Below are 22973 nucleotides of genomic sequence, written 5' to 3'. Positions count from 1 at the left end.
TCCGTCCTCCATTCTTCTTTCGTCGATAATTCTTCTTGCTTCCACTTCTGTACCAATAATATTCTTGCTGCTGGCTCTCTTGATGTTCTTTGTAAAAATGTGTTTAGGTTTGCTTTTGAGAAAAGCCTTCAGCAACTCTACTCATCACTGATTTTTTGGTCTTTGTTGGAAGCCGCCCAGAGTGGCTGGGGAAACCCAGCCAGATGGGCGGGGTACAAATAATAAATTATTATTATTATTATTATTATTATTATCACACACACACCCGTCCCATTCATGGGGGTGGGGGGAGAACTGGAGGTGTTGGAATTCGGGGGTGGGAGGGCGGGAGACACGCCACCAGTTCAATCCCACTTCATAAGTTCTTTCCCCCCTTCTGGGTCCTCTTCACGCGGGAAAAGGGCCCCAGCTCCCTTTTGAAAACAAAATCCCAAAGCACAAGGATCCAGGAGTTGTGGTAGGGAAGGTGGTCGTAATACTCCGGGGCGATTTTCCTCACCTGGAAGGAAAAACATTGAAACACTGAATATCGGACAGAAACAGAAGAACGAGAGGTGTAAACTATGGCAAGTTCTTAAAGAAATGGGAGTGCCTGATCACCTCATCTGTCTCCTGAGAAATCTCTATGTGGGACAAGGAGCTACAGTTAGAATTGGATATGGAACAACTGATTGGTTCAAAATTGGGAAAGGAGTACGACAAGACTGTATATTGTCCCCCTGCTTATTTAACTTATATGCAAAATTCATCATGCGAAAGGCTGGGCTGGATGAATCCCAAGCCGGAAGTAAGATTGCTGGAAGAAATATCAACAACCTCAGATATGCAGATGACACAACCTTGATGGCAGAAAGAGAGGAGGAATTAAAGAACCTTTTAATGAGGGTGAAAGAGGAGAGCGCAAAATATGGGTTGAAGCTCAACATCAAAAGAACGAGGATCATGGCCACTGGTCCCATCACCTCCTGGCAAATAGAAGTGGAAGAAATGGAGGCAGTGAGAGATTTGACTTTCTTGGGCTCCATGATCACTGCAGATGGTGACAGCAGTCACGAAATTAAAAGATGCCTGCTTCTTGGGAGAAAGGCGATGACAAACCTAGACAGCAAATGATTCAAGACTCTCTTGTTACGCACATGGAAAAGGGACGTTATTTGCTTCATTGAATTATTATTATTATTTCATTCCCTGTTTCATAGATTTGCAGAAATGCACAGTTGAACGGGGCCCTGAGAGTTCATCTCGTCGAAGCCCCTGCAAAGCAGGAACCCCAGCTAAAGAATCCCTGACAGATGGCCACCCGTTGGTTGGAAAATCTGCAACAAAGGAGAGTCTACCACCTTAGGTGATCTGTTCTACTGCTGAACAACTCTTACGATACAATACGATAATCTTTATTGCCATTGTCCCATACAGAACAACAAATTTTTTTGGGGGGGGGGGAATCTACATCAGACATTCAAAAACCAACAAGACTGCTATCCCAGCCTGGTTAGCCCCCTAAAAACTCTGATACCCCATAATTAAATACAATATACTCCCATAGAGACTCCTTACACTGTGTTTAGAACCAAAATCGCATTTGGGTAGAAACTGTTTCTCAGGCAGCTGGTCCTAGTCTTTATAACCCTGGACCTTCTTCCAGAAGGCGGAAGCTGAAAGAGATCATTTCCGGGGTGCGCACTATCCTGCGCTATCTCTGCAGCTTTCTTATGGCACCTGGAAGCGTAGATTTGATCCAAGGTGGGAAGAGTGCACCCAATTATTCTCTCCGCAGTCTTTACAACCCTGGACAGCATTGTTTTTCCCCTGACCATGCAGCTCCCAAACCACACACAGAGACCATCAGTTAATACACTCTCCACAGTACAGGTCCTTTGAGAGATTGTTTTTCCGGAGGATTCTCAGAAAATATAACTTCTCAGAAAATATTTAGTCAGAGAGCTCAGACACATTTCCTCTTGCCCCCTGCTCTTTATCGCTCAGTTAAAGCAAACTGGAAATTCAGGTTTTCTCGGGGTTGACATTTGCTCCGATTTAGCACTAAAGAATGGGTTTCCCCCAGAATAGGACCGGGGGTGGGGGAGGAGAACTTCCTGGACCCGTCCTTTCTAGACGCAGGAGAAGTTGAAGTGTGGGTGAGCCGATAATCTCCTTTCTTGCCTGTTGAAACCGTGGGTTTGAGTCCTACCCTCTAGAACAGGAGAAAACAAACTTGCTCCATCCTCCCCATGGCAGCCCTTGAAATATTTGAAGGTAGCTATCTCCTCTCAGCAACAGGCATATAAAAAAAAAACCCCAAAAAACAGGCATATGAAATCAAAAGAACTAAGATCATGGCCACTGGTCCCCTCACCTCCTGGCAAATAGAAGGGGAAGAAATGGAGGCAGTGAAAGATTTGACTTTCTTGGGCTCCATGACCACTGCAGATGGTGACAGCAGTCATGAAATTAAAAGACGCCTGCTCCTTGGGAGAAAAGCAATGACAAACCTAGACAGCATCCTAAAAAGTAGAGACATCACCTTGCCAGCAAAGGTCTGTATAGTTAAAGCTCTGGTTTTCCCAGTAGTGATGTATGGAAGTGAGAGCTGGACCATCAAGAAGGCTGATCTCGGAAGAATGGATGCTTTTGAATTATGGTGCTGGAGAAGACTCTTGAGAGTCCCATGGACTGCAAGAAGATCCAACCTCTCCATTCTGAAGGAAATCAGCCCTGAGTGCTCCCTGGAAGCACAGATCCTGAAGCTGAGGCTCCAAGACTTTGGCCAGCTCATGAGAAGAGAAGACTCCCTGGAAAAGACCCTGATGTTGGGAAAGATGGAGGTCAGAAGGAGAAGGGGACGACAGAGGACGAGATGGTGGGACAGTGTTCTCGAAGCTACCAGCATGAGTTTGACCAAACTGCGGGAGGCAGTGGAAGACAGGAGGGCCTGGTGTGCTCTGGTCCAGGGGGTCACAAAGAGTCGGACACAACAACAACAATCTCCTCTCAGTCTTTTCCTCTCCAGGCTAAACATGCCCACCTCCTTTGACCCGTTCCACATCAGGCTTGGTTTCCAGACCCTTGACCATCTTGGTTGCCCTCCTCTGCACACCACCCACCAAAAAATGTGGTGCCCTGCAATTTCATAGCAAAAACAGATAGGTAGCAATATTTCTAACCTATATACCAGGACATAGTACGTGGGTCATTCTCCCAACTGCCGCTCCTTCTGCAGACTAAACAACACCGTCCAGGCTTAAGGGAACCGCAAGGTTTGCAAGCAGTGCCCTCCCTTGGAGGAAAAAAATGCAAACTCTATGGAAAGGGGGTATCAAAAGCTGCCCAGTGAGGAGCAAGCATGCTTTTAATCCTTCATTTTAATGTTGGAGATGGAGCCGCTGGGAGAGATCATCAGGGGGTTTGGACTGGGTGTCCATCAGTATGCAGATGATACCCAGCTCTACCTCTCTTTCAAATCAGAACCAGTGAAGGCGGTGAAGGTCCTGTGTGAGTGCCTGGAGGCGGTTGGAGGATGGATGGCGACCAACAGATAGAGGTTGAATCTTGACAAGACAGAAGTACTGTTTTTGGGGGACAGGAGGTGGGCAGGTGTGGAGGACTCCCTTATCTTGAATGGGGTAACTGTGCCCCTGAAGGACCAGGTGCGCAGCCTGGGAGTCATTTTGGACTCACAGCTGTCCATGGAGGCGCAGGTCCAGTCTGTGTCCAGGACAGCTGTTTATCAGCTCCATCTGGTACGCAGGATGAGACCTTCCCTGCCCACGGACTGTCTCACCAGAGTGGTGCATGCTCTGGTTATCTCCCACTTGGACTACTGCAATGCGCTCTACGTGGGGCTCCCTTTGAAGGTGACGCAGAAACTGCAACTAATCCAGAATGTGGCAGCTAGATTGGGGACTGAGAGCGGCTGCCGGGACCACAGAACACTGGTCTTGAAAGACTTACATTGGCTCCCAGGATGTGTCTGAGCACAATTCAAAGTGTTGGTGCTGACTTTTAAAGCCCTAAACAGACTCGGTCCAGTATACCCAAAGGAGCGTCTCCACCCCCATTGTTCTGCCCAGACACTGGGGTCCAGCTCCGAGGGCCTTCTGGCGGTTCCCTCATTGCGAGAAGTGAGGTTACAGGGAACCAGGCAGAGGGCCTTCTCAGTGGTGGCACCCTCCCTATGGAACGCCCTCCCTTCAGATGTGAAGGAAATAAGCAGCTATCCTATCTTTAAAATACATCTGAAGGCAGCCCTGTTTAGGGAAGTTTTTAGTATTTAATGCTGTATTGTTTTTAACACTCGATTGGGAGCCGCCCAGAGTGGCTGGGGAAACTCAGTGGGGTATAAATAATAAATTATTATTATTATTATTAAACAGAGAACTGGAGACAGAGGGGAGGGGAATGGAATGGAGTATCTGGGAAAGGGAGATGAAATGGCTGGCTGACTTTGATACTGCAGAGGTGCACTCTGTAGGACAACATTTTGCACCAGAAACCTAAAAAGCAAATTCGCTTGCCAAGACGCTTTCCGCTGAATCAGATAGCACCTGCCCGGGATTAAAAGGCTCTCCCTATTTGCATTTTAAAATAGCGCTTCCCTTGAAGTCGACTCTTCCTTTGTTTTTAATAAGCCGGTGTTCCGACTTTTCGACCGCAAAAGTACTGTATAGATAATAGCTGCCACCCGTCTGTCTCGAGAGACAATGGAGTGTGCCTCAGGGGGTGAAGTCAAACTGCTGTTAGAAGCGCTGAAGTGAACTCCCCGGGCGCAAGCCTGGGCAGTGTGTCTGGAGATCCTGGGCTGCCCAGATGACAAGACCCCCCTCAAAGCCTCGCTGAGGTGGTCCAGAGGAAAGCAGAGCAATGCGTTTGGCACCAGCTTGGCGGCAGGAGTTGCCAGAAGTGAAATAATAATAATAATAATAATTTATTACCTATACCCTGCCCATCTCTTGCTGGGTTTTCTACCACTCTGAGCGGCTTCCAACAAAATATTAAAATACAATAGCCCGTCAAACATTAAAAGCCTCCCTAAACAGGGCTGCCTTCAGATGTCTTCTAAAAGTCAGATACAGTGGTACCTTGGGTTAATAACTTAATTCGTTCTGGAGGTCTGTTCTTAATCTGAAGCTGTTCTTAACCTGAAGCACCACTTTAGCTAATGGGGCTTCCCGCTGCCACTGCACCGCCACTGCACAATTTCTGTTCTCATCCTGAAGCAAAGTTCTTAACCCGAGGTAATATTTCTAGGTTAGCGGAGTCTGTAACCTGAAGCGTATGTAACCCGAGGTACCACTGTAGTTGTTTATTTCCTTCACATCTGAAGGGAGGGTGTTCCAAAGGGTGGGCGCCACTACCGAGAAGGCCCTCTGCCTGGTTCCCTGTAACCTCACTTCTCACAATGAGGGAACCACCAGAAGGCCCTCGGAGCTGGACCTCAGTGTCCGGGCTGGACGATGGGGGTGGAGACGCTCCTTCAGGTCTACTGGACTGAGGCAGTTTAGGGCTTTCAAGGTCAGCACCAACACTTTGAATTGTGCTCGGAAACATACTGGGAGCCAATGCAGATCTCTCAGGACCGGTGTTATATGGTCTCAGAGGCCGCTCCCAGTCACCAGTCTAGCTGCCGCATTCTGGATTAGTTGTAGTTTCCGGGTCACCTTCAAAGGTAGCCCCACGTAGAGCGCATGGCAGTAGTCCAAGCGGGAGATAACCAGAGCATGCACCACTCTGGCCAGACAGAAGGAGGTGTAAATGGCGCAACCCAAACGACTTAGGAGTTTCCACTCAGGATTTGTGGAAGGGTTTCTTTTCCCAAAGAAATCCCACAAGTTTAGTACCAGAGCTTTCCTTCGCTATACGTACGCATTCACACAAAGCATGGAACTTTGGTTTCTTGCCCTGCAAGGCAGCAGAAAAATCAACGCTTCAGAGTGGCTAAAATTGATTATGTCGGACTGTCTGTCTCCCACCTTTAGGGTGCCAGGATGTATGCAGAATCTTATTCTAGAATCACAGAATTGCAGAGTTGGAAGGGAACCATGAGGGTCATCTATTCTAATCCCCTGCAATGCAGGAGTCTTTTTGCCCAGCATGGGACTCGAACTCGCAACCCTAAGATTAAGAGTCTCCCATTCAGCTCAGTCATATTGGCAGGAAGGATTACGTTAAATGGACAGGAGGCTGAATGAATCAACTGGGAGGCCACTCTGCTCTACCCTGGTATTTCCCCAATTATTTCCCCAATGCCAGGAAACTCAAATGCTTCTCACACATGCGTTTTGATTATTTCGAAACATTATCTTTCCTGAACTGCTTCTGATCTCTTCGTAAAGTAGTTGTAGTTGCCTGAGGTGTTAGCGTGTAAGTAAAGCCAAAGAACCTCCCTGGCCTCAGAAAAAGTAATACATACTTGTACATTCGTTTGTGCAATGAAACCACCCTTCTTTGCCTCTAAGAACTGGACCTTTCACGCAGCAGCACTAAAGACCTCCCTTTTCGTGGGGTCTCTGCTTTGATTTCCGGCCTTTTTCTATTTCAGGTAAACCTTCCCCACCCGGTAACGAATCGCAAGGTGAATTGATTTCCCCCTCAACAGTGAACTGCACCTGGACAGCGGGCAGGAACACAAACCACCTGGCTTCAGTTTCCCCCTCTGTGGTGAAATGCTGTATATTTCTAAATTTGCATCGTCTTATAAATTACCATATTCAAATTTGATGTAAATTGGTGCCCTCTTTTTCAATGCGATGTGTTTCCTTTCCCTGTTACGTTATTATTTTTAGCAATGCAGAAGCGGCCACTCTAGTTTTCGGCTATTTTGTGATGAATGTAACTTTTCCTTAAAAATAATAATAATGGGTTCAGTAGCTTGAAAGCTGCCTTGGGTTTGTTCTGCAAAGCAGCACACATGAGACACAGTGTTGCCTAGTGGTTAGAGTGCTGGACTAGGACCTGGGAGATCTAGGTTTGAGTCCCCACTCAGCTATGAAGCCCTTGGGGGCCACTCGCCGTCTCTTCGCCTAACCTACCTCACAGGGTTGTTGTGAGGGTGAATAAAGAATAATAATGTAATAAATTATATGTTGAAATATTATCACCATTATAATTATCTGCTGCAGTAATAAGGATGCCCTTGGCATATTCTCTGTATTGCTTTCTCAACACCTACAAAGTCTGGGCTGCATTAATGCAGTTAATTAGGGCGGGGTTTTTCCTGGAATATTGCAAGATTTGATCAACAGGCAATGGCATCAAACAGGCTGGCCGGTCGAACAGCGCAACTGCTTAATTGCTTATATGTGTGTCATGTACCCTGCCCTTCGAAGGCATGCAATACATTTCGCTAGGACAGGGTGGTCGAACACGCATGCGGCCCTTTTTGGGTGGCCCATGCTAAGTATGCGGGTGGCGCTGTGGGTTAAACCACAGAGCCTAGGACTTGCCGATCAGAAAGTCAGCGGTTCGAATCCCCGCAATGGGGTGAGCTCCCGTTGCTCGGTCCCTGCTCCTGCCAACCTAGCACTTCGAAAGTATGTCAAAGTGCAAGTAGATAAATAGGTACCGCTCTGGCGGGAAGGTAAACGGCGTTTCCGTGCGCTGCTCTGGTTCGCCAGAAGCGGCTTAGTCATGCTGGCCACATGACCAGGAAGCTGTACGCCGGCTCCCTCGGCCAATAAAGCGAGATGAGCGCCGCAACCCCAGAGTCGGCCACGACTGGACCTAATGGTCAGGGGTCCCTTTACCTTTACATTCTGCTATTTATCATTATCAATAGTTTGCATCATACCTATTATTGAGATACCTATTAGGTCCATAGATTACCATATAGCATATATGCAACACAAAAAAACAGCGACAATTTGTTGTGGACAAAGGACAGCTGGACATATCAAGGGCCCTGTTACCTTCAGGAGCTGAGGGCCACATCAAACCTCAATCCAGCCCTGCCCAACATCCAGGATCCCTCCCACGACCAGTTGATCTCTCGCGGCAGAAGCAGCAACAAATCCTTGTATTCTGGTGTTGTCCCAAAGTCCCTTCTCCCCACTTTCCCAGGAGCGTTCGGAGGTATGGAAGGCAGGGACCTTCTGTCCCGGCAGCAGCTTCTCTGTAGGGGCAAGACCTGCTGGGAAGGGCGGTCGGGTTGCACGCCATTTCCTGGACTAAAGAGTTAACTTTGCCCAAAGCAGAGACATCACCTTGCCAACAAAGGTCCGTATAGTTAAAGCTCTGGTTTCCCCAGTAGTGATGTATGGAAGTGAGAGCTGGACCATCAAGAAGGCTGATCACCGGAGAATGGATGCTTTTGAATTCTGGTACTGGAGGAGACTCTGGAGAGTCCCATGGACTGCAAGAAGATCAAACCGATCCATTCTGAAGGAAATCAGCCCTGAGTGCTCCCTGGAAGGACAGATCCTGAAGCTGAGGCTCCAAGACTTTGGCCACCTCAGGAGAAGAGAAGACTCCCTTGGAAAAGACCCTGATGTTGGGAAAGATGGAGGGCACAAGGAGAAGGGGACGACAGAGGGTGAGATGGTGGGACAGTGTTCTCGAAGCTACCAGCATGAGTTTGACCAAACTGCAGGAGGCAGTGGAAGACAGGAGTGCCTGGCGTGTTCTGGTCCAGGGGGGCACGAAGAGTCGGACACCACTAAATGACTAAACAACAACAACAACAACATTGCCCACAACTGACTCTGCCTCCTCGTTCCGAGCTGCACCTGACTCCAGCCTTGGCAAGGGCTGAGACAAGTCTGCAGTTGGTGAGACCCCAGTCGCCCTTGGCAGACCCCCCTCTGCGACACTGAGCCTGGAAGGCTCTACGCGACGGCAACCCATGAGAATCTGTTGGCCTTACCAGTGGCAACCTGCTTCCTGGGATGCTGGGGAAGTCGTGGTGCTCCATGTGGTAGCCCACGTTGAAGGTGAACCAGTTCAGGGGCCCGTAGTAGGAGACCGTGTCATAACCCTTGGCATACATGTAGTGCTCAGCGATGAAGTGCCCAGAGAAGGGGTGGAGGCCCATGGCCAAGAGGGTTCCAGCGACCATGTAGACCACAGGCTTGAAGCCCCATAAGCTGTAGATGAGGAGGTCGTAGCCCATTTGGACAGCCACGTTAATGACCTCCATCTTGGAGATGGGTTTGGGGTTGATGAAGAGTGGCCGCAGGACGTAGAGGAGAGGTTGTAGAACGACCCAGAGGAACTTCCTCAGCGGGGTGTTGAAGAAGTATCCCTCCAACTTGCTGGGGACGTCGACATCCAACCCTTCCACGGCTAGGAAGCGGTGGTGGTCGACGTGGTACTTCTTGAAGGAGGTGGCGTAGGGGACGCCGATGGGCAGGTTGGCGAACATGCCGAAGAAGCGGTTCCACCTGGCCTTGTTGTTGCCGAAAGGCACGTTGTGGGAGATGTCGTGGATGGCCAGCGCCAGCGAGTGGTTGACGCAGCCCCCAAAGGCGTAGGCCCAGAAGAAGACCCACTTCCAAGGCAAGCCCTTCACCAGGTAGCAGGCCAGAAGCTGAGTCAGGACCATGAGGGTCACCACCCACTTCATGTTGGGATCGGGGCCCATCAACTTCTTGATCTCGGGGTACTTAGCTGTTGTGGAGGAAAAGAGGGGTGAGAGGGGGAAGCAATAGCGTTAGTTGGTGTGGCAGTGAATCGCAGGCAGAGAGAGGGTAATAATAATAATAATAATAATAATAATAATAATAATAATAACAACAATAATAATACAGTGGTAGCTCTGGATGTGAACGGGATTCGTTCTGGAGTCCCGTTCGCATCCTGAAGCGAACATAACATGCAACCGCGCGTCTGCGCATGTGCGGGTTGCGTCTCGCCGCTTCCGTGCATGCTCGTGACGTCATTTTAAGCATCTGCGAGTGCACGAGCGCAACCCGAAAATATTCATCCCGAAGCTACTTCAACCCGAGGTTATGACGGTAATAATAATAATATTAATAATAATTTATTACTTATACCCCACCAATCCTTGAGGTTACCTGGTTCCTATTAAGCTGTCTTGGGTTTCATACATCAGCATCAGGACCTTGAACAAAGCTAGGAGATTTCCTGGCAGCCAGCAAGGAGCTTTTAGTGACTGCATAATACATGTATCTGACGAAGTGTGCATGCACACAAAAGCTCATACCAATAGCAAGCTTAGTTGGTCTCTAAGGTGCTACTGGAAGGAATTTTTTAATTTTGTTTTGACTTCGGCAGACCAACACGGCTACCTACCTGCATAATGCATGGGTGCAGAGTTGTTCTGGCCAAAGGCTGTGTTGCCACACTCAGCACGAGATGCAGTTTCTGAACCAACATTATTATTATTATTATTATTATCAATTATTTCTACCCCGCCCATCTGGCTGGGTTTCCCCAGCCACTCTGGGCAGCTTCCAACAAAGGATTAAAAAAATTGAAAACACCAGTCACTAAAAAGTTCTCTAAAAACTTCATTAACACAATTGTCCTGCTGGGAATTTCAGTCTGAAATTTCAGACTGAAATTCCCAGGTGTCAAAAAAGGTTATTTATGTATGCTACTACTGCGGCCCATGTTTCGTTAGCCCAGAAATGGAAAACGAGCGAGGTCCCAACTCCCGAAGAGTGGCAACTTACATAAGTTGACAGAATATGCACAACTCGCAGACTTAACATATAGAATAACAGAACAAGAAAAACATATGTTTAAAAAAGATTGGAAAACGCTTATTGAATATACGGGAAATAATTGTGTACAGCTGAAAACGCTGGCGGCATGAAGATAAATTCAACAGCGCAAACAAGTTTTGATGGATGCAATAATGGAACACCCATTGGTGTAGCTTTTGAAAAACATGCAGGGATTTATGATATATAAAATGAACCAAGGAAAGAGAAGAAAGGAAGTCATTGATATCTTAAGCGTGTAAAATGAGTATTTTAAATTGTAAAACAAAATTTAATAAAAATTATATACAGTGGTACCTTGGTTTAAGAACAGCGCTGTTTACGAACGATTCGGTTTATGAACTCTGCAAAACCGGAAGTAGTGTCCCGGTTTGCGAACTTTACCTCGGCCTAAGAACGGAAGCCGAATGGTGGAAGGGTACCAGCGGCGGGAAGCCTCATTAGGGAAAGCATGCCTTGGTTTAAGAACGGTTTCGGTTTAAGAACGGGCTTCCGGAACAGATTAAGTTCGTAAACTGAGGTAAAAGGTAAAGGGACTCCTGACCATTAGGTCCAGTCGTGGCCGACTCTGGGGTTGCGGCGCTCATCTCGCTTTATTGGCCGAGGGAGCTGGAGTACAGCTTCCGGGTCATGTGGCCAGCAGGACTAAGCCGCTTCTGGCGAACCAGAGCAGCGCACGGAAACGCCGTTTACCTTCCCGCCGGAGCGGTACCTATCTATCTACTTGCAGTTTGAGGTGCTTTCGGACTGCTAGGTTGGCAGGAGCAGGGACCAAGCAATGGGAGCTCACCCCATCACGGGGATTTGAACCGCTGACCTTCTGATCAGCAAGTCCAAGGCTCTGTGGTTTAACCCACAGTGCCACCCGCGTCCCTAAATGGAGGTACCACTGTGTATATATATGCTTGTGGGCTTCCCATTGGGGGATCTGGTTGTCAGGGACTGGTTGGATGCAGAGGAGCGGTGGGAGAGGCCAGCTGGGGAACCCCCAAGGGAGATCCCAGAAGAGGAAGGCTTGGAGCCCAGGGATTGGTGGTGGGACACTGAGGAGAGGTCAGAAGAGGAAGCTTGGGAAGAGATGCTGGATACGAGAAGGACAACGGGCTTTAGTGAGCAGGAGGAGCCTGTGACTGAGAGCAGTTCAGACTCCGATGATGAAGCGGAGGAGAGGAGTCTAGAGACCGTTGAAGCACCCCAGGAGTTCCCCCCACTGGTGTAGTGATCAGGTGGGATTGCTATGAGGAATTATAACAAATATAGAATAAGCCATCTGTGCCAGCAATGAAAGCATTGTGTTGACTGGGTTTAAACTATTTCGATATGATTTTTGATCAATCCACACCTCTGCATCCCTGTTCCATTTCTCTTTATTGACAAGTCATGTGCACAGCTCAGTTGCTTCACCAGGCAGGCATCCTGGGTCATCAAAGACAGTGGGCAGTTTCTTTGATGTAGGATGTTAATCTTAGGGCCAAGAAACAGATCTCACATGAAGGTGATAATGATCGCTGTCTTCCTGGCCATCCTTCTTATCATATATATTGCTTGTTTATCACCTCCCGGGGTTGCCAAATGCACTCCTTTGTAGTTCTGTTTCGTTTACCCCCGAAATATGTGTGCTTAATTAGTTTTGGTAATTTAACTTTGTCCCCATGTGGGGTTTGTTGAAATGCTCAGAAGAAATCTGATTGGTTCTTACGAACACTCTGTAAAAGTTCTTTTGTGAATAAAACGACCTGGGCCAGGGGGTGGAGAGACGCAGAGATTATTATATGCACCCTTCCCAGAGTCTTGCTGGTTCAAGCCTCTGTGTGTATTCTTATTCATCAGAGTTCAATCCTTCCTTTGTGTTGGGAATGCCTCACACTGGCTGCGACAAGCTCCCCTCCCTGCTGGTCTCCAAGAACGCGCAGGATAATGGGGAGAGCGGAGCGAAGGCCAGATGTGCGCAGATGCAGTTTGAGACTGCTTGGGAAACATCTGGAAGAGGAGGAGCCTTAGGAGGGGTGCAAGGCAAGGACCCTCAGTCCTGGCAAGAGGTGTTGGGAAGAGTGGCTGAGATGCCATTTCCTGGACTAAAGGGAGTCTGGACTCGAATAACTTGGCACTTGGGCCTGAGGCAGCTAAAGGGCCGTCGTGTTCCTTAAGCACTAAAAGGGGAAAGGGAAGAGAGAACAAAATGATCTGTGTCTAAATCTCTGGCCGCGGAGTCATTGCACTTCTCGGCAAAAGAGGTTTTCTCGGAAAAATAACGCCCACGTAAGATGCAACATCTCCTAGTGTGTCACATAGCAATGGCGCTGGGCCATTCCACTTTACCAGAGCTGAGATAATTAGAGAGTATGATTCTGAATGGTGCTGGATTTCTCAGGAATGTTGTCAAAGGTTCCTGGAGCTCATCTTTCGCTTCCAGGTGGAAACGTGTTGCTGCCTTAGTCATAGAATCATAGAACTATAGAGTTGGCACTCTCCCTGCAATGCGGGAATCTCAACTCAAGCACCTATAAAGACGGCCAAAATCTACAGAATTCTTTCTGAAATGGAAAGTGACACACAGCTCCCGGGATTATCGGCTGGAGGGGAGCCGCAATGGTTCATACAGTGCTTCAAACGTAAGGTGTGGTGGTCTCTTCTGAATTTAAGAGCGGGTTTTTGCAGGGAAAGCTCCAGGGTGGGGGAAAAGAACACTTGAACCCGGAGCTTAAAAGCACGGAGCAAAAGGTAAGTCCTCTAATCTTTCACACCCTGATATGTACCCATGAAATCAGATACAAATGTTCTCAAGAAGGGTGTGCCTGCAGATTTGTGTTTCATTGAATTGATTTATGGATTGATTGAGTAAATTTAAGCATGTCAGAATACACACAACCTATTTTCAGCCTTTCCACAACCCCATGAGAGAAGCGTTAAGAGGACAGAGATAGTGGGGCTTGTTCTCCCAAAGGCCTCCTCAATTCCCCCGGGATCTCCTGCATGCAACATGGCAAAGGCTCCTTGGGGCAGCGGGAGGGCAGGGGGCCTCACTCCACAGTTCACGTGGCTTTAGGGTAGCGGCAGACCTACATTCTGGGGGCTCTGAAGCCTGAACTGCCATGGAACCCCCATCACTGTTATCGTCTTCCATAGGGTTAAAGGTAAAGGTAAAGGGACCCCTGACCATTAGGTCCAGTCGTGGCTGATTCTGGGGTTGCGGCGCTCATCTCGCTTTACTGGCCGAAGGAGCCGGGGTACAGCTTCCGGGTCATGTGGCCAGCATGACTAAGCCGCTTCTGGGGAACCAGAGCAGCGCATGGAAACGCCGTTTACCTTCCCGTCGTAGCGGTACCTATTTATCTACTTGCACTTTGACATGCTTTTGAACTGCTAGGTTGGCAGGAGCTGGGACCGAGCAACGGGAGCTCACCCTGTTGCGGGGATTCGAACCGCTGACCTTCTGATTGGCAAGTCCTAGGCTCTGTGGTTTAACCCACAGCGCCACCCGCGTCCCTCTCTTGTGGCATAAGGTTAAGCATAAACATGCATAAACACATATTTCTAACAAACACATACTCCCCAACATTTCTCCGATGAAAATAGGGCTGTCCTATTCAACAACAACAATGATAATAACTTTACTATTTATACCCGCCCATCTTATTTGGTTGCCCCAGCCACTCTGGGTGGCTTCCAACATGCATGCAAACATAATAAACTATTATAATAATAATTATAAATATTTAATAAATACATAGTAAATATTTAAAAACTTCCCTATACAGAGCTGCCTTCAGATGCAATGGGGGGTCAGATAACTCCATACCCTCCAACATTTCTCTGATGAAAATAGGGACGTCCTAAGGAAAAGGGACGTGGGTGGCCACATGACCCGGAAGCTGTACGCCGGCTCCCTCGGCCAATAAAGCGAGATGAGCGCCGCAACCCCAGAGTCGGTCACGACTGGACCTAATGCTCAGGGGTCCCCTTTACCTTTACCTTTAAGGAAAAGCAGGACATTCAAGGATCAATTCAGAAACCGGGACAGCTTCTGCAAATCCAGGAATATCTCTAGAAAATAGAGACATTTGGAGGGTCTGCAGACGGATCTCAAACTCTTGCAAAAGGTCCTAGCCAAATAATCCTAGCACACTGAAATGGTAACTCTAGTAGACGGTCCTACGTCTCTTAGTAGTGTGCAGGAATACACATCAGCGCCGGACACGCATGACGATTCAGACGCGCACCTTGAAACAGCCGAGGTCCTTGGGGCCAGTGCTGGATTTACGTATAAACAAGCTCTAGCGTAGGGCTCCAGTCTCTTGGGGGCCCCCAAAAAATTAAAGTAAAAAAACAACTGGATGTACATTTCTAAAATGAAAGATAAAAAACAGATAAGATAAAAACTAAATACAGCAACAGTGTGTTGTGTTGTGTTGTGTTGTGTTGCGTTGTTGCGTTGCGTTGTGCAAGCAATGGGCCCCGCCTGCTTTTATTAACTACAATTGCATTGTACAGGTTATAAAACTTAACTTCATCTTAATAAGGCTACTTATAATTATTAGAAGTTTGCATCATATATCGCCTATTATTATTTCATGGTATAGCAAGTTTCCAGAGCCTACTAGATTATGAGTCCTTGTAAACTGTGTTTCTAAAGAAACTTCTGTTATTGCCAAATGCCAATGGGTTTGCATTATTCGGTTTGTTATGAATCAAAAAATCATTTTAAGTTAAGAGCTTAATAATTATTTCACTATTAATATGCTTCTTCTCAATTGTATTTCACTACTAATAAACTTCTTAAGTCTATTAGTAGTGAAATACAATTACTAATTTCACTTCTTAATTGTACTTCAGTTCAACAATTACTTTGATAAAATACATATTTTGGGATGTGCAAATGGCTTGAGATACCTATGAGGTCCACAAATGACCATCTAGCATATATTCAATACAAAAAGCAGCCGCAATTTGTTGTGGACAAAGGACAGCTGGACATAGAAAGGGCCCCCGTACCTTCAGGAGCTCCTTAGGGCCTCATCCAACCTCAATCCAGCCCTTCTTGGTGCTGGTAGCCACGTCAGTCCAGTTCCCTACGCACCTGGTCCCAGTTCACCCACTTCGCCCTTCACCCACCCCTCCAGTCTCTGCCCTTGGCAGAGTCCTCCACTTGCAACTCACCCAGGATCTCCTTCCTTCGGCTTGTGTGGGGCTGGTCTGTGTAGACCCACTCAAAGTCATCTCTGCTCCCGGTGTTGCCCATGGGGAGGACCTCTCTGAGCCTGACTCAAGACTCTCCCCGCTTTTATGGAGAGTCGCTTGGGGTGTTATCCCCACAGCTGCCTTCTGAGAGTGAGGTGAGACTACCCTTGTTGAACCCAAATCCTGTCCAACCTGCTGGGCTAAGGCACCTGCTCAACCAGTTTGCTCCCCTGAGGAATTCCTACCTCCGTGGGCAACGATGGCCAAAGGGAATAGATCCGCACTTTAGAAAGTGTGTCATTGTCACATGCAACTAAATCCTCTGCCTTGAAGATGATGATTCGCTATCTTCCAATGGAACGTAAGGAGATGTTGTCATGCCAGGGACGTTGCAGCTGTCAGTCAAAGGTAATCGTTAAAATCAAGAGGCTGCAGCGACTCTGCACTGTGAAGAAAGATTTCAGCGTTCTGGGCTATGTTTAGGAAGGTGTGCTTTGTGTCTACTGATCAGAGTTTCAGAGAGAGAAACACACTTCCCATTGTATGTAGGTCTTGGTCACACTGTTGCTAAGGATCTGTGCAACGGTAAAAAAAACCCACCCATCGCCCAAAAGAGTAATTAGAAAAAACAGCTGCAGCAGTTTCTTCCTGTTTGAGGCTATTACATCGAATAAGGAGGGGGATGAAGGTTTAATGGTAATATTTTCAGGGGGTGGACCTTTGGTGTCGTTTCCAACTCTACAATTCTATGGTTTTATGATAAATAGGTACCACTGTGGCGGGAAGGTAAAAGGCGTTTCCGTGCACTGCTCTGGTTTCGCCAGAAGCGGGTTAGTCCTGCTGGCCACATGACCCGGAAAAACTATCTGCGGACAAACGCCGGCTCCCTCAGCCAGTAAAGTGAGATGAGCGCCACAACCCCAGAGGCGTCTGCAAATGGACCTAACAGTATCTTTACATTTACCCTTTACCCATGTACTATCTGAAACCAAAGTGGCGCAATGGTTGCCATATGTGACTCCCCCCCCCAAGCTCTTCCACCCCACTATCAAGCATCTCCTTGCCCCTGAAATGATCTTTGTAGGGACAGCTGTTTGGTAATCAGTGCCTGAGTTTTGAGTTTGGTTTTCCTCCGCCCCCACTTTGCATGTTGTGTCTTTTTCTAGAAAGGCTGAGGGCACAAATGCTCTGAATGCCCTGAAGAGCAGGGCACAAATGCTCTGAATGAATGAAGGAATAAATAAATAATTTTTAAAAAATATTATTTATACGCCACCCATCTGGGCAGCTTCCAGCAAAATGTTGTTGTTTTTAGTCGTTTAGTCCTGTCCGACTCTTCGTGACCCCATGGACCAGAGCACGCCAGGCACTCCTGTCTTCCACTGCCACCCGCAGTTTGGTCACTGGGCAGCTTTTGATACCCCCTTTCCATAGAGTTTGTATTTTTTTTCCTCCAAGGGAGGGCACTGCTTGCAAACCTTGCGGTTCCCTTAAGCCTGGACGGTGTTGTTTAGTCTGCAGAAGGAAGCGGCAGTTGGGAGATTGACCTACGTACTATGTCCTGGTATATAGGTTAGAAATATTGCTATGTATCTGTTTTTGCTATAAAATTGCAGGGCACCACATTTTTGGGTGGATGGTGTGCAGAGGAGGGCAACCAAGATGGTCAAGGGTCTGGAAACCAAGCCTGATGTGGAACAGGTCAAAGGAGGGGGGCATGTTTAGCCTGGAGAGGAAAAGACTGAGAGGAGATTGTTGTTGTTGTGTCCGACTCTTCGTGACCCCCTGGACCAGAGCACGCCAGGCCCTCCTGTCTTCCACTGCCTCCCGCAGTTTGGTCAGACTCATGTTTGTAGCTTCGAGAACACAGTCCCACCATCTCGTCCTCTGAAGTCCCCTTCTCCTTGCGCCCTCCATCTTTCCCAACATCAGGGTCTTTTCCAGGGAGTCTTCTCTTCTCATGAGGTGGCCAAAGTCTTGGAGCCTCAGCTTCAGGATCTGTCCTTCCAGTGAGCAGTCATGGCTGATTTCCTTCAGAATGGAGAGGTTTGATCTTCTTGCAGTCCATGGGACTCTCAAGAGTCTCCTCCAGCACCAGAATTCAAAAGCATCCATTCTTCAGCAACCAGCCTTCTTTATGGCCCAGCTCTCACTTCCGTACATCACTACTAGGAAAACCATGGCTTTAACTATACGGAACTTTGTTGGCAAGGTGATGTCTTTGCTTTTTAAGATGGTGTCTAGGTTTGCCATCGCCTTTCTCCCAAGGAGCAGGCGTCTTTTAATTTCGTGGCTGCTGTCACCATCTGCAGTGATCACGGAGCCCAAGAAAGTAAAATCTCTCACTGCCTCCATTTCTTCCTCTTCTATTTGCCAGGCGGTGATGGGCCCAGTGGCCATGATCTTCGTTTGTTTTTTTATGTTAAAATACAGCAATTCATCAAATATTAAAAGCTTCCCTAAACAGTGCTGCCTTCAGTGAAACTCATCCATAAGTGAAACCTGTGTGTGTTCCTCGCATGATTTACAGATTTTGTGTTGCCTGCATTTTTCCATGCTGTTTTCAGAAATTATTTCAGGTCAGGTCAGTTTGAACCCTTTTGGGCCTTAATTGGACACAAGATGTGAAAATTATAGTCCCAAACTGAGTATTATGTATTTAAGTTTTACACCATTAATGTGGGTTTTTTTCCTGTGTAGCGTATCTACAGTATTGCCAGTAGCCAACATGGTTGCTCATTTTAAGAAGATCATAAAGGTAAAGGTAAAGGTAAAGGGACTCCTGACCATTAGGTCCAGTCGTGGCCGACTCTGGGGTTGCTGTGCTCATCTCGCTTTACTGGCCGAGGGAGCCGGCGTACGGCTTCCGGGTCATGTGGCCAGCATGACTAAGCCGCTTCTGGCAAACCAGAGCAGCGCACGGAAACGCCGTTTACCTTCCCGCCGGAGTGGTACCTATTTATCTACTTGCACTTTGACGTGCTTTTGAACTGCTAGGTTGGCAGGAGCAGGGAGCAAGCAACGCTAGCTCACCCCGTCGCAGGGATTCGAACCGCCAACCATAAGGTCATAGGCTATCAAAATGGGGGGGGGGGGGACATGACTCCAGACAGTAACAACCAGCCCCTTCTAGCTCATGGACAATTATCAATTTGGATATGCACTGTTGGCAAGGAGCATTGGGTCTCCGTCAATGGATGCATTTGCAATGGTTTCAGCGTTGTTCCCTGAGCTGTTGCAAGAACTAACCATACCTGTCAAACAGCTTTAGCCAGGCTAGCTGGATAGAACTTACCCCATAAATTCATTGGGAAAACAAAATTTAAAAAATCCTCCCAGTAGCACCTTAGAGACCAACTAAGTTTGTTCTTGGTATGAGCTTTCGTGGGCATGCACACTTCTTCAGATTCACTGAAACAGAAGTCACCAGACCCTTATATTTAGTGGGAGGGTGGGGTGGGGCTTTTCTTAGGGTAGTAGGAGATGGGTGATAGACTCAATGGGTATGGTAAACCTGTTAACAACTGCAATTAGTCCTACAGGAAAAAACAAGGGGTGGTATGCAGATGATTAGCATATGTAATGAGACAGGAATCCAATAACTCTATTAAGACCAGGTTTAGTGATAAGTTGTAATTCAGCAACTTCTCTTTCCGGTCTCTTTCTGAATTTCTTTTGCAATAAGACAGCTACTTTGAGATCCTGTATAGAATGTCCTGGGAGACTGAAATGTTCTCCTACCGGTTTCTCTGTCTTGTGATTCCTGATGTCAGATTTATGTCCATTTATCCTTTGGCGTAGGGTTTGGTCTGTTTGCCCAATATTAAGAACTGAAGGGCACTGTTGGCATTTGATAGAATACACAATGTTAGAAGATGAGGAATTAAATAGGCCTGAGATGGTAGGTTTGATGATGTTGGGGCCAGTAATGGTGTTGGCAGAAAAGTTGGCATCTGGGTTTGTTTATTGCAGGCTCTGGTACAAGTTGTATTATTGTGGGTGAGCAGTTTTTTAAGAGTATTATTGTGGGTGAGGAGTTGTTAAACTGGGAGGGGTGGCTAACATCCCAGAGGACAGGATCACACTTCAAAACGACCTTGACAAATTAGAGAACTGGGCCAAAACAAACAAGATGAATTTTAACAGGGAGAAATGTAAAGTATTGCACTTGGGCAAAAAAAATGAGAGGCACAAATACAAGATGGGTGACACCTGGCTTGAGAGCAGTACATGTGAAAAGGATCTAGGAGTCTTGGTTGACAACAAACTTGACATGAGCCAACAGTGTGACGCGGCAGCTAAAAAAGCCAATGCAATTCTGGGCTGCATCAATAGGAGTATAGCATCTAGATCAAGGGAAGTAATAGTGCCACTGTATTCTGCTCTGGTCAGACCTCACCTGGAGTACTGTGTCCAGTTCTGGGCACCACAGTTCAAGAAGGACACTGACAAACTGGAACGTGTCCAGAGGAGGGCAACCAAAATGGTCAAAGGCCTGGAAACGATGCCTTATGAGGAATGGCTAAGGGAGCTGATGACTTTGCAGATGACTCCCAGTTTGGTGTCATCTGCAAATTTGATCAGGATGCCCTTGAGTCCATCATCCAAGTCGTTGATAAAGATGTTGAATAAGACCGGGCCCAAGACAGAACCCTGTGGCACCCCACTAGTCACTCTTCTCCAGGATGAAGAGGAACCATTGATGAGCACCCTTTGGGTCCGGTCAGTCAGCCAGTTACAAATCCACTGAGTGGTAGCATAGTCAAGACCGCATTCTACCAGCTTCTTTACAAGAATATCATGGGGCACCTTGCCTTGCTGAAATCAAGGTAGGCTACATCCACTGCGTTCCCTTCATCTACCAGGCTTGTAATTCTGTCAAAAAATGAGATCAGGTTCGTCTGACATGACTTATTTTTCAGAAATCCATGCTGACTATTGGTGATCACAGCATTCCTTTCTAGGTGCTCACAGATTGTTTGCTTAATGATCTGCTCCAGAATCTTCCCTGGTATTGATGTCAGACTGACTGGGCAGTAATTATTTGGGTCCTCTCTTTTCCCCTTTTTGAAAATAGGGACAACATTTGCCCTCCCCCAGTCTGCTGGGACTTCGCCTGTTCTCCAGGAATTCTCAAAGATGATTGCCAGTGGTTCTGAGATCACATCTGCCAGTTCTTTTAATACTCTTGGATGCAGTTCATCTGGCCCTGGATGCAGTTCATCTGGCCCTGGAAGATATGTCTGTTTGAATAAGGTGTGACCTGGCCCAGGAAATAAGTATTTTAACACTTCAAAAGAATGGCCAGGCACCCCAGGCAAATCCAATCAAGTAACTTGCCAGACAGGAGATAAACTGTGAGAGGAGAAAAACAACATTTAAATTCCTGTGATGTATGCATGTATCTGAGGGGAAGTCTTAGGTTACACCCCTTCTGTAATGTATGCATGTTTCTGGGGGTGGTCTTGATCTACAGAATGGGATTTTCAAAAGTCTTTATAAGCTCTGGCACAGCAATTTTGGGGGGTCCTCTTCCTCTCCTGCGTGTGAGGGGAGTACCCTGTTGCAACAGATCAATAAAGATCAAGCTTACTAGCTGCTTTGCTTCTCAATATTCTCTGGTTGGCCTCTGTTATTTTCTCCTACCAATAGGGAACCTATGTAAGGACTCTATATGGGCTCTTGGATACCCCATAAGGGAAAAGGGCATATTTTTATTTACAACAACACGTTCCAGTTTGTCAGTGTCCTTCTTGAACTGTGGTGCCCAGAACTGGACACAGTACTCCAGGTGAGGTCTGACCAGAGCAGAATACAGTGGCACTATTGCATCCCTTGATCTAGATGCTATACTCCTATTGATGCAGTCCAGAATTGCATTGGCTTTTTGAGCTGCCGCGTCACACTGTTGGCTCATGTCAAGTTTGTGGTCAACCAAGACTCCTAGATCCTTTTCACGTGTACTGCTCACAAGCCAGGTGTCATCCATCTTGTATTTGTGCCTCTCATTTTTTTTGCCCAAGTGCAATACTTTACATTTCTCCCTGGTAAAGTTCATCTTGTTTGTTTTGGCCCAGTTCTCTAATCTGTCAAGGTCATTTTGAAGTGTGATCCTGTCCTCTGGGGTGTTAGCCACCCCTCCCAGTTTGGTGTCATCTGCAAATTTGATCAGGATGCCCTTGAGTCCATCATCCAAGTCGTTGATAAAGATGTTGAATAAGACCGGGCCCAAGACAGAACCCTGTGGCACCCCACTAGTCACTCTTCTCCAGGATGAAGAGGAACCATTGATGAGCACCCTTTGGGTCCAGTCAGCCAGCCAGTTACAAATCCACTGAGTGGTAGATAAACACACGTACATAAGTACCCAAACCACGCGTCTGAAATAGCGCAGGAATCCTGAAGCTGCCTTGGCTCTTAATGACTGCAAATATTTCCTCTGCGGGAGGAAATACCTTGGGGAAACCTCTCCTGATAGTTCCTTTCACTTAACGAATCCTTCGGAGCCACTCAAAAGAGCACATTTTGTGCATGAAGAGGCGATGGGGGAGGTCTGTGACCAGGGTTTCTGAAACCAGGGTATGTACCATTTCCAAAGATGAGTGGCTAGGATAATGCAACCAGCAAGTATTATCAAGTGTCAGAAGAAAAGATAAGTATCAAAACATAAGACGTGGTGTGCGAGGAAGACTCTGAGAAGGAGGCGTCTGGGTAAAATCAAGCCAGCAACTGAGCTATCTGAGAGCATCTATGTTCTTCCCATGAAAAAGGGAGAAGAAACTGAGATTTTATCTGGATGTCTCATTGCCTCACCATACAAAGTGTATGATTCTACAAGATTTAACACTGAGAATCTGCACTCAGTACATGACAGCTGAACTCTTGAATCTGGTGAGATTGAATAGTAATTTGTAAGATTGTATATATCTCCTCAAGGTTGATTTGAGACCGTAGATATATTCTTTGAGCTTGCATTATTTTGAGTTATACAGTGGTACCTCGGGTTACATACGCTTCAGGTGTCGCAGGGTTGTGTCCTGGGCCTGTTGTTGTTCAACGATTTTGTAAATGACTTGGGTAAAGGAATAGAGGTGATTATTGTCAAATTTGCAGATG

At 47.1% G+C, this 22973-nt stretch overlaps 1 protein-coding gene across 1 annotated transcript; it reads right to left on the bottom strand.

Annotated features, from left to right (window-relative positions):
• Nucleotides 1-259: 259 nt before the first annotated feature.
• Nucleotides 260-16024, bottom strand: LOC310684559 (sphingolipid delta(4)-desaturase/C4-monooxygenase DES2-like). The gene is made up of 3 exons (XM_083455898.1): nucleotides 15837-16024; nucleotides 8858-9600; nucleotides 260-499 (listed from the first exon to the last, which is right to left on the bottom strand). The coding sequence occupies exons 1-3, from the start codon at nucleotides 15916-15918 to the stop codon at nucleotides 356-358; spliced, it is 969 nt and encodes a 322-aa protein (XP_083312024.1). The 5' UTR covers nucleotides 15919-16024; the 3' UTR covers nucleotides 260-355.
• Nucleotides 16025-22973: the final 6949 nt, after the last annotated feature.

The sequence above is a fragment of the Podarcis tiliguerta genome (assembly GCF_965153285.1).
Source record: "Podarcis tiliguerta genome assembly, chromosome: 8".
Classification (NCBI taxonomy): domain Eukaryota; kingdom Metazoa; phylum Chordata; class Lepidosauria; order Squamata; family Lacertidae; genus Podarcis; species Podarcis tiliguerta.
Note: the sequence above shows the minus strand (reverse complement) of the source record. Positions and strands in the feature narration are given on the sequence as shown.